General features: G+C 44.7%; 1 protein-coding gene across 2 annotated transcripts in view; it reads right to left on the reverse strand.

The window, feature by feature from the left end:
- Positions 1-15,865, reverse strand: part of LOC137527527 (Krueppel-like factor 8) — a 414,406-nt gene that overhangs the window by 20,615 nt on the left and 377,926 nt on the right. Inside the window, exon 5 of one of the 2 annotated variants that reach the window (XM_068248061.1) lies at positions 8,726-8,868. In XM_068248061.1, the coding sequence (XP_068104162.1) occupies positions 8,726-8,868 (143 nt within the window). Of the gene's footprint in view, positions 1-8,709; positions 8,869-15,865 lie in introns of both variants that reach the window. The other variant, XM_068248062.1, reaches the window with a different exon arrangement.

Genomic DNA, 15,865 nt, shown 5'->3' on the forward strand with positions numbered 1-15,865 from the left:
GATCGAAAATCATACATCATTCCAAACTTTTTTTTACAAATAAATAACTGCAAAGTGGGGTGTGCGTAATTATTCGGCCCCCTGAGTCAATACTTTGTAGAACCACCTTTTGCTGCAATTACAGCTGCCAGTCTTTTAGGGCAGGGGTCCCCAACCTTTTTCGGCCCGGGGACCGGTAACCGTCCAAATTTTTCTCTGGGGCCTGGGGGGACGGTATTCACGGCGGCACAGCAAGCACAGTTGCCCCAGTATAGGGAATCTAGTTACCCCGGTACAGCTAGTATATTGCCCCAGTATACTTAGTATCAAAGTGACCAAGTATAGTTGCCCCAGTATAGCTAGTATAGTGACCCAGTATAGCTAATATAGTGAGTGCCCCAGTATAGCTAGTATAGTGCCCAAGTATAGCTAGTATAGTGCCCAGTGTGCCCCAGCATAGCTAGTATAGTACCCCAATGTGCCCCAGTATAGCTAGTATAGTGCCCCATGTGCCACAGGATACCTAGTATAGTGCCCCAGGATAGCTAGTATAGTGCCCAGTGTGCCCCAGTATAGCTAGTATAGTGCCCCATGATAGCTAGTATAGTCCCCCAGGATAGCTAGTATAGTGCCAAGTGTGCCCCAGTATAGCTAGTATAGTGCCCAGTGTGCCCCAGGATAGCTAGTATAGTGCCCCAGGATAGCTAGTATAGTGCCCAGTGTGCCCCAGGATAGCTAGTATAGTGCCCCATGTGCCCCAGGATAGCTAGTATAGTGCCCCAGGATAGCTAGTATAGTGCCCAGTGTGCCCCAGTATAGCTAGTATAGTGCCCAGTGTGCCCCAGGATAGCTAGTATAGTGCCCCAGGATAGGTAGTATAGTGCCCAGTGTGCCCCAGTATAGCTAGTATAGTGCCCCAGTATAGCTAGTATAGTGCCCCATGTGCCCCAGTATAGCTAGTATAGTGCCCCATGTGCCCCAGTATAGCTAGTATAGTTCGCCAGGATAGCTAGTATAGTGCCCCAGTGAAGCCCACTCCCCCCGCGGCCGCCTCTCCTGTTACCTTATGAGCTGGCGGCCGCTTCCTGTCACAGATTCCCGTAGCCGCTCTCCTCCGTGCAGTATCTTCTATTTACAGCAGCGTCGCACGGCTGCTGTAAGGAGGCGGGGCAGCGGTTCCCATGGTAACGGCGATCGCCGCTACAGGAAGCCGCTGCCCCGCCTCCTTCCCTCCTTACAGCAGCTGCACAGGAAGCGCTGCTGTAACAAGGAGATGCTACACAGAGGAGAGCTGCTACGGGGAATTTGTGACAGGAAGCGGCCGCCAGCTCATAAGGTGACAGAAGCGGCGGCCGCGGGGGGAGGAGGGGCGAGAGGCCAGACCCGCCGCGGCCCAGCTGGGAACTGCCCACGGACCGGCAGTGGGCCGCGGCCCGGTGGCTAGGGACCCCTGTTTTAGGGTATGTCTCTACCAGCTTTGCACATCTAGAGACTGAAATCCTTGCCCATTCTTCTTTGCAAAACCGCTCCAGCTCAGTCAGATTAGATGGACAGCGTTTGTGAACAGCAGTTTTCAGATCTTGCCACAGATTCTCGATTGGATTTAGATCTGGACTTTGACTGGGCCATTCTAACACATAGATATGTTTTGTTTTAAACCATTCCATTGTTGCCCTGGCTTTATGTTTAGGGTCATTGTCCTGCTGGAAGGTGAACCTCCGCCCCAGTATCAAGTCTTTTGCAGTCTCCAAGAGGTTTTCTTCCAAGTTTTCCCTGTATTTGGCTCCATCCATCTTCCCATCAACTCTGAACAGCTTCCCTGTCCCTGCTGAAGAGATGCACCCCCCGAGCATGATGCTGCCACCACCATATTTGACAGTGGGGATGGTGTGTTCAGAGTGATGTGCAGTGTTCGTTTTCTGCCACACATAGCGTTTTGCATTTTGGCCAAAAAGTTCCATTTTGGTCTCATCTGACCAGAGCACCTTCTTCCACATGGTTGCTGTGTCCCCCACATGGCTTGTGGCAAACTGCAAACGGGACTTCTTATGCTTTCTGTTAACAATGCCTTTCTTCTTGCCACTCTTCCATAAAGGCCAACTTTGTACAGTGCATGACTAATAGTTGTCCTATGGACAGAGTCTCCCACCTGAGCTGTAGATCTCTGCAGCTTGTCCAGTGTCACCATGAGCCTCTTGACTGCATTTCTGATCAGCGCTCTCCTTGTTTGGCCTGTGAGTTTAGGTGGATGGCCTTGTCTTGGTAAGTTTACAGTTGTGCCATACTCCTTCCATTTCTGAATGATCACTTGAACAGTGCTCCTTGGGATGTTCAAGGCTTTGGAAATCTTTTTGTAGCCTAAGCCTGCTTTAAATTTCTCAATAACTTGATCCCTGACCGGTCTTGGACCTGTCTTGTGTGTGCTTTGGACTTCACAGTGTTGTTGCTCCCAATATTCTCTTAGACAACCTCTGAGGCCCTCACAGAGCAGCTGTATTTGTACTGACATTAGATTACACACAGGTGCACTCTATTTAGTCATTAGCATGAATGCCTATAGAATGTCTATAGGCAACTGACTGCCCTCAGATCAAAGGGGGCCGAATAATTATGCACACATCACTTTGCAGTTATTTATTTGTAAAAAATGTTTGGAATCCTGTATGATTTTCGTTCCACTTCTCATGTGTACACCACTTTGTGTTGGTCTTTCATGTGGAATTCCAATAAAATTGATTCATGTTAGTGGCAGTAATATGACAAAATGTGGAAAACTTCAAGGGGGCCGAATACTTTTGCAACCCACTGCAAGTTAATTTAGAGTTTGTTTCTTTGTTGAGAACTCTTTTACAGCTGTCCTAAATGACGAGATGGATGAAGATTGTGAAGATGTTGAGTGGAGGGTTATATAGGGGGCCCACTTATATCATGGAAAAGATTTATCGATGATTGTATTTATTTCGGGGGGGGGGGGGGGGCGGTGATGAGCCTTCTTTACTTGCTTTTATTGACCACATCAATGAGAACCAATGGAATTTACAGTTTGATGTTATGTATAGCATCACTTCAGCCAATTTTTTAGATTTGCAAGTGTTTCTTAAAGACGGGCTTTGGAGAACTAAGTGTTTCTTTAAGGGCACCGATCGCAATTCCTATACTAGATATGATAGTTGCCATTACCGACCGTGGTTGAACAATGCTCCTAGGGGACAATTTTGCAGAATCATGCGCAATTGCACGTATGAGAGCGATTATTGGGAACAATCACAGATCATTGAGGATCGATTTGTGTCGAAAGGTTATAATGTGGATGACGTACGTAAAGATAGATGCAAGGTGTTGCAGGAGGGGCGTAGTGTCCGTCTGCAAAAAAAGACCGTGACTAGCAACACCAACCCCACCAATGATTTTTCGTTTGTAACCACTTTTTCGAATAATCATCATGCTGTCAAACACATTATAGACAAAAACTGGGGAATTTTGAAGAAAGATCCAGTTCTTAGGCCCCATCTCCCTAAAAAACCCTGTATTATTTATAGGAGACCCCCTAATGTAGCAAATAAACTGGTAAAAAATTGTTGCATCCCTAGGAGACCACGTGTGTTCCCCGATCTGAAAGGTTTTTTCCCCTGTAAAAAAAGACATTTGTGTAAAATATTTGAGTTTGGTGGATGCACCACTAAAACCTTCACCTCTTCAGTTAATGGGAGGGAATTTAAAATCAATCAGTTTTTGACTTGCACTTCTAAATGGGTGGTTTATTTGGTGATCTGCCCGTGTGGCCTACAGTATGTGGGCCGCACTGGCAGGATGGCCAAGAAACGCTTCTCAGAGCACATTTACAACATAAAAAATCCCGAGGACAAAAAACACAGTATTCCGGAGCATTTTGCTCAGTGCCACAATCGGTCACCAAATGGCATTAAGTGTTTTGCTATAGACTGTGTAAAACCACATTGGAGGGGGGAGTACTATCAATATTCTATCCCAGTTAGAAACTAGGTGGATCTATCAATTAGACACATTAAAACGTGGAGGATTAAATGCTCACATAGATTTGAATTAATTTATTAAAGATGAATGATCATAGCTGGTATTGTTTTTAACTTTTTATGCTATTTCTATCGCTATCTTTATAGCGATTTTTATTCTCACTTATTTACTTATTTTTAGCTTTTGATTGTGTTATGCACATACCATTTGCTTTAATTAGTGCAAAGTGTGAACTTATGCATAGCTTGCACTGTTAAGCAATGGGTTAATGCCGCACTGAACTTCCATTTGTTTTAATTAGTGCAAAGTAGGAACTTATGCATAGCTTGCATTGTTAAGCAATGGGTTAATGCCGCACTGAACTTCCATTTGTTTTATTTAGTGCAAAGTGGGAACGTATGCATAGCTTGTATTGTTAAGCAATGGGTTAATGCCGCACTGAACTTCCATTTGTTTTAATTAGTGCAAAGTGGAAACTTATGCATAGCTTGCATTGTTAAGCAATGGGTTAATGCCACACTGAACTTCCAAATGTTCCTCCAGGCTCCCCGTAGTGCCGGCTATCAACTGCAGGGGAGGTGGGAGGAGTTGGCAACCATATATATACTTTGTGAAATTTGTTTTCTGTAATCCCCTGACGAAGGCATATGGCCGAAATCCGTATTGGGAATACTTTTAGATATGCAATAAACACAAGAATTTGTTTGTAAGTGCAATTTTGTGTGGGTCTGTCAACTTTGGGCGCAGTCTGCACTATGGTGTTTGTCCCCTCTGCATTCCCATAACCAGGAACCAGCCGGCATAGTCCTGGAACACATTGGACTGCGAGCGGCGACATCACCACTGGCGGAAGGGGAAGGAGACTGTTTCCGCATCTCCGCGTGACCATCCGCGTGCATACAGCTCCACTGTCCATGCGGACCCCGTACAATCGTACGCAATATACGGAGGACGCTGCACACTGATAGGGAGGTATTTCCATACTCCCAAAAGGTACTGTGTCACACATATGAACTGTCTCTCAGGAATTGTTGTCCACGAGTATTTGCAGTGCACAGTTTTTCTGGACGGACGAACTTGATCACATTGATCTGTACCATTATTGTAAGCGCCAGGTGCTCCATTATCTTCTCCCGAAGATGTTGAGTCCGTTTGGGTAAATATTCATGGTGGAAATAAAGGTTGGCAATTGGTTATTGGGGTATGCTACAGGCCACTACATATTCATGAAGCTGCAGAACTGCAATTACTACAGCAGATTGAAAAAGCTGCAAGTAAAAATGAGGTCATAGTTATGGAAGACTTCAACTTTCCAGACATTGACTGGAGTATTGAGGCTACCCATTCTGGTAAAAGCAGCAGATTTCTGGCATCACTACAGGACAGTTACCTGACTCAAATGGTAACAAAACCAACTAGGGGGAATGCGTTACTGGATTTGATCATTTCAAATAGACCAGATAATGTATCAAACGTGCAGGTTCAAGAACATTTGGGAAATAGTGATCACAACATGATAACGTTTGATCTAGTGACTGATAGGCACAACTAAAAACTATGAATTCTAGAAAAGAAAAATTCAATCAACTCAGGCAGGCACTAAGTTTGGTGAACTTTAAACTTATTCTCAATCAATATTGTAGTATGTATATCCCATATGGAAACAAAACGTCTAGGAATAAAAAAAGGACTCCATGGATGAATAGAAAGGTTAGAGATAAAGTGAAGGGGAAAAAGAATGCCTATAAGGTCCTAAAACAGGAGGGGACTGAGGCTGCATTAAAGGGAAGCTTAACTGAGAGTGATATGGATGTTTCCTGTTAAACAATACCAGTTGCCTCGCAGTCCAGCTGATCTCTGTGACTGCAATAGTGGCTGAATCAGACCCTGAAACAAGCATGCAGCTAATCCAGTCTGACTTCAGTCAGAGCACCTGATCTGCATGCTTGTTCAGGGGCTGTGGCTAAAAGTATTAGAGACACAGGATCAGCAGGCGATTCAGGCAACTGGTATTATTTTAAAAGGAAAAATCCATATCCTTCTCAGTTTAGGTTCCCTTTAAGCAATTATAAGGAGTGCAATAAAAGTTGTAAAAAAGAAATTAGGCTGGCAAAGATTGAAGCTCAAAATCAAATCGCTAGGGATATCAAATCTAACCCAAAGAAGTTTTACAAGTACATCAACTCTAAAAAAAGAAAGGTTGACTGTATTGGACTCCTAAAGGATGAGGGTGGGAACTCAATGGTGGATGACCAAGGTAAGGCAGAGTTATTAAATGCTTTCTTTGCTGCTGTCTTCAGAAGGGAAACATCACTGTTGCAAATTACAGATGCAGAAGAGTCTCAATCTTCCAACTGTAATATTAAATACTTAACGCAGGAAGAAGTGAAGGCAAGACTAAATAAATTAAAAATAGACAAGGCACCTGGCCCGGATGACATGCATCCTCGGGTCCTAAGGGAAACTTAATTAAGTTCAGTTATAGATAAACCCCTTTATCTTATCTTTTGTGACTCTCTTTCAATTGGCAGAGTCCCAGTGGATTGGGGTACAGCCCATGTTTTCCCATTATTAAAAAATCAGATCCAGGAAATTATAGACCTGTAAGTTTAATATCAGTTGTATGCAAACTATTTGAGGGGTTACTAAGAGATACTATACATGACTTTATAGTAGAAAATAATCTTGTTTCTCAGCATTAGCATGGGTTTACTAAAGACAGGTCCTGTTTGACTAACATGCTCAGCTTTTATGAGGTAGTGAACGCTAATGCGGATATTGGGAATGCTGTAAATGTGATATACTTGGACTTTGCAAACGCCTTCGACACTGTTCCCCATAAAAGTTGAGGATGCAAGGACTGAGGAAGAGTCTGTGTGCATGGATAGGGAACTGGCTAATGGACAGAATACAAAGAGTTGTGGTCAATGGATCATACTCAAAATGAGTGACTGTTAGCAGTGGGGTCCCACAGGGGTCTGTACTGGGTCCAGTGCTCTTCAATATATTTATGACCTAGTAGTTGCAGTAGAAAGCAATGTTGCTATTTTTGCAGATGACAAAATTGTGCAGAATCATCAACTCTCAGGAAGATAGGGACATACTGCAACAAGATCTGGATAGGATGGCTATATGGGCACATAAATGGCAAATGAAATTCAATGTTGAAAAATGTAAAGTCATGCATTTTGGTCGTACCAATGGTCTAGCACCATACAAAATAAATGGGATACAGTTGAGGACATCAAACTTGGAGAAGGACTTAGGAGTACTCATCAACAACAAGTTAAATAATCGTATTCAATGCCAAGCCACTGCAGCTAAAGCTAATTAAACATTGGGATGCATTAAAAGGGAAATAAAAACTCGAGATGCTAGCATAATATTTTCCCTGTTTAACTCTCTAGTAAGGCCACATCTGGAATATGGAATTCAGTTCTGGGCACCACATTACAGGAAAGATATTGCAGTTTTAGAGCAGGTGCAGAGACTAGCAACAAAATCGATACGTGGGATGGAAGGTCTTACTTACCAAGAAAGGTTAGATAAACTGGATTTATTTAGTCTAGAGAAGACGCCTTAGAGGGGATCTAATTAACATGTATAAATACATCAGAGGGCAATATAAAAGCTTGACGGATAAGCTTTTTGTCCCTAGGCCTTCTCAAAGGACTAGAGGACATGATCTGCGCATGGAGGAAAAACGTTTTAGCCATTTATTTAGGAAAGGGTTCTTTACAGTAGGAGTGATTAAGATGTGGAATGCATTGCCACAAGAAGTAGTTATGGCAAATTCTGTACCTGCATTTAAAGAGGAACTCCAGTGAAAATAATGTAGTAAAAAAAGTGCTTCATTTTTTACAATAATTATGTATAAATGATTTAGTCAGTGTTTGCCCATTGTAAAATCTTTCCTCTCCCCGATTTACATTCTGACATTTATTACATGGTGACATTTTTACTGTGGGCAGGTTATGTAGCTGCTCCTAGCTGTTTTGGCTGTAAGAGACAGCTGTAAACAGCTAATTCCTGTCTGTGAACATTGTTACATTGTGGCAGTTTGCCCAGAGTACCGCGGTCCCAGAGCTTCTTGTGAGAGGGTTTTCAGCACAAAATCAGTCATACAGCGCCCCCTGATGGTCTGTTTGTGAAAAGCATTATATTTTTCATGTAAAAGGGGGTATCAGCTACTGATTGGGATTAAGTTCAATTCTAGGTTGGAGTTTCTCTTTAAAGGGGGCTTAGATGCTTTCCTTGCGTTGAAAGACATGCATGGCTACAATTACTAGGTAATGCCCAGTGATGTTGATCCAGGGATTTTATCCGATTGCCATCTGGAGTAGGGAAGGAATTTTTTTCCCCTTTGGGGCTAATTGGACCATGCCTTGTAAGGGGTTTTCACCTTCCTCTGGATCAACAGGGATATGTTAGGGAGCAGGCTGGTGTTGTACTTTGTTCTCTGGTTGAACTCGATGGACGTATGTCTTTTTTCAACCAAAATAACTATGTAACTATGTAATACACTGGGACGATTGTAAAAATGTGCTGTTGAAGTTTGAAGTTGGTTACAGTGTCCCCTCCCTAATCCAATTTTTAAAATAAATTAGATATTATATTTCACATCTGGTGCAATTAAGACAGATTTGGTCTTTGATGCTGCAGGAAAAAATAGATAATCTGTATTATGGCTATAAGAATGGAGGGGGCATCTATTACATATATTCAGTACAAACCCACCTAATATTCACTGTACCTGTATGTATCCTCCGGTGGGCTTTTAAATGTGAGCTCTTGGTATATACTTTATTACATCCTTCAAAGTGACACTGATGAACTCTCCTTTTTCTTAGATCTGGAGAACTTGTTTCACTGTGTTGCATCTGGACCATACGTGACCTGCAGAGAAATAAGATGTTGTAAGAACAGATAATGTATGAGGTATACTGTATGTGAGGTGATCATTCATACTTGAGCACAAGACAAGACAAGACAAGACAAATAACATTTATATTGCGCTTTTCTCCTTGCGGACTCAAAGCGCCAGAGCAGAGCAGCAGCCACTAGGGCGCGCTCTATTGGCAGTAGCAGTGTAAGGGAGACTTGCCAAAGGTCTCCTACTGAATTAGTGCTGGCTTACTGAACAGGCAGAGCCGAGATTCGAACCCTGGTCTCCTGTGTCAGAGGCAGAGCCCTTAACCATTACACCATCAGCCAACTGCGACAACAATGCGAGACAAACACCTGCTATTGTAAAAGTGATACGGGAGGAACCATGGTGAAGTGAGTAGACTCTATACTGCTTGTCAGTGAGCCCTATAATCTACAATAGGAAGACCATAGTCACATTTTGTCCTATGTTAAATTATATCCCAAAAAGGTACGTTTTAAAGGTGCACTAAAAGCATTCAAGAATTGCAATATGAGAAAAGTGTTTTAGGAGGCAGTTCTGAGAAGGTCTGTATATATGAATATGAAGTGCCTTTACTGGAGCTAGAAAAAGGTGGTTTGTAAAATGAGGTTGGGGAGGTATCGGGAAATTAGTAAATAGATATATTAAGAATAAATGTACGTACTGTAATGTGGAGTAAAATAGTACCCCTAAACAAGATGCTTGGGAGCTAAAGTTATGTAAACAACATTTACAGTTATTTCTAGCAGAGAGAGGGGATTGAGAAGGTTGGAAAATTATGATTTCTGTTTTACTTGTATTAAAGGGACTCCGAGCTCTGAAAAAAAAGGAAAGTTGTACTCACCAGGGGCTTTTTCCAGCCCAGTGCTGGTCGGGAGGTCCCACGCCGGCGTCCTGGCTCCTCTCCTTCTCCCCGCTCCGGAATGGCTGGCAGGCCGCAGCCCGGGCGACACTCTCCCGAGTGTCGGGCTGCTTCTTCCGCATATGACGCGGATTACGTCACACGCCGGCCGCCTCGCGTCATCACGGCGGCCGGCGTGAAAGTACTGCGCATGTGCGAACAAAGCGCGCATGCGCAGTACTTTCACGCCGGCCGCCGTGATGACGCGAGGCGGCCGGCGTGTGACGTAATCCGCGTCATATGCGGAAGAAGCAGCCCGACACTCGGGAGAGTGTCGCCCGGGCTGCGGCCTGCCAGCCATTCCGGAGCGGGGAGAAGGAGAGGAGCCAGGACGCCGGCGTGGGACCTCCCGACCAGCACTGGGCTGGAAAAAGCCCCTGGTGAGTACAACTTTCCTTTTTTTTCAGAGCTCGGACTCCCTTTAAATTGTATGAAGGCAGACAACATGATTGTGAGCTCCTCTAAGGGACAGTTAAGTGACAAGACAATATACTCTGTAAAGTTTTGTGGAAGATGTTGCACTATAAAAATACTAAATAATAATAACAATCTTAAAACAATCTAGTTTTGAACACAGCTATTGGGAAGCGCGCCCAAAATAATAGAGAGAGTGATAGGTTAGACTACCTCTCTAGAAGAATGAGCCAGTCATACAACGGCTACTGTAAAATATATTTTTTGCACAAAGACTATGGGCTTGATTCACAAAAGAGTGCTAACTGTTAGCACGGCCGTTTTCATGTGAATTTGCGCGGGCAATTAAATGTTTTCGCGCGCAAACGTGAAAATGTTCATTTGTGCGCAAAAATGTTTAATTGCATGTGAAAATTCGCGATCGCGCGCAAACACGAAAATTCGCGCGAAAACGCCCGTGCTAACAGTTAGCACTCTTTTGTGAATCAAGCCCTATATGTTTTGCAGCTTGGCTCTGCTTCTTTGCGTCATTAACAAGTTGTGCCTAGTAATTTAATAGTACAACTTCTATACATTACAAGCTCGTCAATATTGTTTCTTATAAACAGCGCCCTAGTTGTTAAAAATATTTTCCAATTGTAAACCTAATCCAAACTTACATGTACATATTACTAACTACATCATACATATTAAAAACGGACATCTTTATTCAATCGCAAATTTTATGTATAAATATGGTTTGCAGCCAGAGTAATATGTATGCACATATATTTTACTTTTATTTCTAAACCCCATATTCCAACCCCACTCCTAGTTTCCATCCCCAAGTTTCAACCCTTTACCCAATTCCCCCTTATCCTACTCCGGTCTCTAAGCCTATGCCCCAATCACAACACCAACCCCATTTCCCCCTTAACCAACCCATATTGCAATCCACGGTTTAGTCAAAACCTTTCACCTCCACCTACCTTTACACATATTCTAGCCCTAACTGTACCCTAACCCCTACCATATGCCAAATCCAGGTTAATATTTAAAGGGACCCTGAGCAGGTTATCAAAACAGAATTTACACTTATCTGGGGCTTCCTTCAGCCCACCGTAGGCCGCAGGGTTCCCGGACGTCCTCCTGGCTCCTTCCCCGGTCCCGGCTCCGGTTACAGGATGACTTCGGCCTTAAGTTGTCAGGTCTGCTTGCATGGCATTACGCCAGCTACACGTCATCACGCTGGCTGGCGTGAGAGTGCTGTGCACGCGGGGTTCTTTAAGATTGAATCGCACATGAACTGGACTCTCACGCCAGCTTGACGTAGCCGGCCAGCGTAATGCCGCAATCCACGGAATCGGGAAGCAGACCTGACTACTTTAGTCCGAAGTCATCCTGTAACCGGAGCCGGGACCAGGGAAGGAGCCAGGAGGATGTTGCGGCCTACAGTGGGCTGTAGGGAAGCCCCAGGTAAATGTAAATTCTGTTTTTATCACCTGCTCAGCGTCCCTTTAATGAATTTATTTATGAGGGTTTACTAACAGCTAACAATAATAATCTTAAAAGAGACTCTGTAACAAAAATCGCATCCTGTTTTTTATCATCCTACAAGTTCCAAAAGCTATTCTAATGTGTTCTGGCTTACTGCAGCACTTTCTGCTATCACAGTCTCTGTAATAAATCAATGTATCTTTCCCCTGTCAGACTTGTCAGCCTGTGTCTGGAAGGCTGCAAAGTTCTTCAGTGTTGTGGTTCTGCTATGAACTCCCCCTTCCAGGCCCCTCTCTGCACTCTGCCTGTGTGAAATTTAGATTATGGCAGCTTCTCTCTTCTCTCTTATCTTTTACAAGCTGGATAAATCGTCCTCTGAGCTGGCTGGGCTTTCACATACTGAGGAATTACATACAGGCATAGCTGTCTGCACTCTGCAGGAAGAAACAGCCTGACACTTCAGTGGAAGATAGCTGCAGGGGGAAAGAAACACACAAATGATCTCTTGAGTTTCGAAAGGAAGGGTGTATACAGCCTGCTTGTGTATGGATGTATTTTCTATGTGTGGACATACTGTACATCAACCTACTTCCTGTTTTGGTGGCCATTTTGTTTGTTTATAAACAAACTTTTTAAAACTGTTTTTAACCACTTTTAATGCGGCGAGGAGCGGCGAAATTGTGTCAGAGGGTAATAGGAGATGTCCCCTAACGCACTGGTATGTTTACTTTTGTGCGATTTTAACAATACAGATTCTCTTTAAAGGAGTCATCAGGGATTTTTATAGAAAATAAACGCTACCTACCGGAGGCTTCCTCCAGCCCCAAGCTCCCAGGACCTCCCTCGCCGAAGCTCTGCCTTCAGCCGTTCGCCGGAGCTCCGACCCGGTCCCGGCAATGACGTCAGAGCGACCTCCAGGTCGCTCTGTACTGCGCCTGCGTGAGCGGCGCTGTCAATCACCGCCACGTGGGCCGGAGTGGACTGTGCAGTCGCAGAACTACTGCGCCTGCGCAGTCCACTCCGGCCCACGTGGCGGTGATTGACAGCGCCGATTGCGCAGGCGCAGTACAGAGCGACCTGGAGGTGGCTCTGACGTCATCGTCGGGGACCGAGTCGGAGCTCCGGCGAACGGCTGAAGGCAGAGCTGCGGCGAGGGAGGTCCTGGGAGCTTGGGGCTGGAGGAAGCCTCCGGTAAGTAGCGTTTATTTTCTATAAAAATCCATGATAACTCCTTTAACCACTTATTGATAATAGTCTGCAACATTTCTTGTAATTAATATTTTTTATATTATATGTTTTAACTAATAATTGTGTTTCAAATGTAGTGATAGAATACAGACATATATGTTTGTAATATGTTTACAAGTGAAGATAATTTATTAACTAGGATGGTGTTTATGAGACACAATATGGATGAGTTTGTAATGTATGGACATTGCACTACTATTGTATTGCTAGGCACAACTTATTACTGACCTGAGCAGCAGGGCCCACCTGTGAAACAGTCTTTGAGTAATAAATATATTTTCCAGTAGCTGTTGTAGGACAGGCTCATTCTTCTAGAGAGGTAGGCTAACATATTGTCAGAATTCTAGCAGTTTGTTCATGCAGGAAAAGCTGCCATATGTACGGTATAGGTTTTGTGCAAAATGTCATTGCAAACTAACAGAGTACTTCTTTGAAGTTTTGCTTATGTTACAAGCATCTTTCAAATGTCAAGGTTAGACAGTGTCTTGTGGGAAGACTGAAAGAAAGAAGTTTAAAAGTCACATTACTGCAGCAATCACACTGTTTGCTCTGTTATTACACATACATATTACTATTCAATACAGTCCTACTAAAGAAGAAAAAATAGTTCTGCTTAAACTCTAATTAAATATACTAGAATTTATTACTTTGAAATACATTTAAAAGCTGGATTCTTCTAGTAAAAGTTTGAGACGCATATTAGCAAGTATATTGTCATGTTTTGGCTATGAATGTCCTCTGAAATGTCAACATAAAGCTATCAAGGTTTTTTCTCTAATGTCTTAGATTTAGGACAGTGATGTCATCTGCCGTTGGAAATTATTACCGTACTTTTCGCCGTATAAGACGCACTTTTTCTCCCCAAAAAATGGGGAGAAAAAGTCCCTGCGTCTTATACGGCAAAGGCAGGGAATCCCCGACTTACGAACGCCCGCCGATACGAACCGCGACCCGACGTCTGGGATTCCCTGCCTGTGGTGCTGCTGTGGCCGTCTCTTTCCTCCCCGCTTCCCTCTACCCGCACCTCGGGTCCCCCCTGCGTGTCCTCGGGTCCCCCCTGGGTGAGAAACAGCAGCGCTTACCTTCTCCATCTTGCCTGCGGCGATTGAAGACATCTGGCTTCAGTGGGCGTCTTCCTTTAGTGCCGGCTTGTAATGACGCGTCATCGCGTCATTACAGGCTGGCACTAGAGGAAGACGCCCACTGAAGCCGGATCTCTTCAATCGCCGCGGGCAAGATGGAGAAGGTAAGCGCTGCTATTTCTCACACAGGGAGGCCCGACCCGAGGACACGCAGGGGGGACCGAAGACACCAGAACGGGGGGCAGAGAGTGGACAGCAGAGAGCGGACACATGGGGAGCAGAGAGCAGGGCCATGGGGGCACACAGCAGGACCATGGGGGCACACAGCAGGACCATGGGGCACACAGGAGGACCATGGGGGCACACAGGAGGACCATGGGGGCACACAGGAGGACCATGGGGGCACACAGGAGGACCATGGGGGCACACAGGAGGACCATGGGGGCACACAGGAGGACCATGGGGGCACACAGGAGGACCATGGGGGCACACAGGAGGACCATGGGGGCACACAGGAGGACCATGGGGGCACACAGCAGGACCATGGGGGCACACAGCAGGACCATGGGGGCACACAGCAGGACCATGGGGGCACACAGCAGGACCATGGGGGCACACAGCAGGACCATGGGGGCACACAGCAGGACCAGGTCAGGAGGTCATGTACAAGGTGCTCCTGAAATATGGATGCACCAGGTTTAGTTTTTGTTTTTTTCCTTGGTTTTTGGCCGCTAAACCTAGGTGCGTCTTATATTCTGGAGCGTCTTATACGGCGTGAAATACGGTAAATGTATTTGTTCATAATAGAAAATTATTTTAAACTATTAGGTTTTAATATGCAATTATATCTTAAATGATGAATTGTTTTAAGAAAAATTATATAAGCTTCATGTTTAAATGAGTATATTGGGGCGAAGCCCTGTATACTTCAATAAGCATTAAATTGCTGTAAACTTTAAGTTACAGATCCACAGCTTTGCTGGGTCAACATGACCGAAACATTCCAAACTAATTAACAAGGGACACATTATCAGAAGTGCGTCATGAATGCCATTTCTTTAATATCTAAAAGTCCCAATGTTTAGGACAAATAAGTTAACCAGCAGGTCAAGATGGCTGGTGATGTCTATATTTAATTAAAAACGTCAAATTGACCCAATAGGCAAATGTCAGTATGTGTAAATATCCCAATTCCCACAGATAAGTAAAATAAGGAATTTGTAAACAATCTTAGGTATTCAAAACAAGATAACGCATGACGCATGGAAATCTCAGCCAATCAGAACCAGAGATTTAGGGAAATTACAAATGAAGCCGCATAGATTACTATAAAAGTAGGAGCTGAAGCTCATAGCTCTCACTAGCCTACCAATCTCCTGAGAAGACACACAAGCCAGAAGGTAGCTTCCCACATGTGGTTCTAGATGCTGAAGAGATGACAGAGAAGGGGTAATATGCTTAACCACTTAAGGACCGCCCCCAGCCGATGGGCGGCGGCAAAGTCCGGGCCCAAACGACCGCAATACGCCCATCGGCGGGGGCGGCTGCGGGAGTGGTTATGCGGCGATCGCGTCATTCGTGACGCGATCAGCCGCCGGGGACTGGCTCCGCCCACCGCTCGTAGTAACCCGCCGGCCGTTCGGAAGCGCCGGCGGGTTACTAGCACCCGGATCGCCGCATTTACATTGTATAATAGGCTTTGTAATGTATACAAAGCCTATTATACTGGCTGCCTCCTGCCCTGGTGGTCCCAGTGTCCGAGGGACCACCAGGGCAGGCTGCAGCCACCCTAGTCTGCACCCAAGCACACTGATTTCCCCCCCCCCTGCCCCCTGATCGCCCACAGCACCCCTCAGACCCCCC

Source organism: Hyperolius riggenbachi, chromosome 8 (assembly GCF_040937935.1).
Source record: "Hyperolius riggenbachi isolate aHypRig1 chromosome 8, aHypRig1.pri, whole genome shotgun sequence".
Lineage (NCBI taxonomy): Eukaryota > Metazoa > Chordata > Amphibia > Anura > Hyperoliidae > Hyperolius > Hyperolius riggenbachi.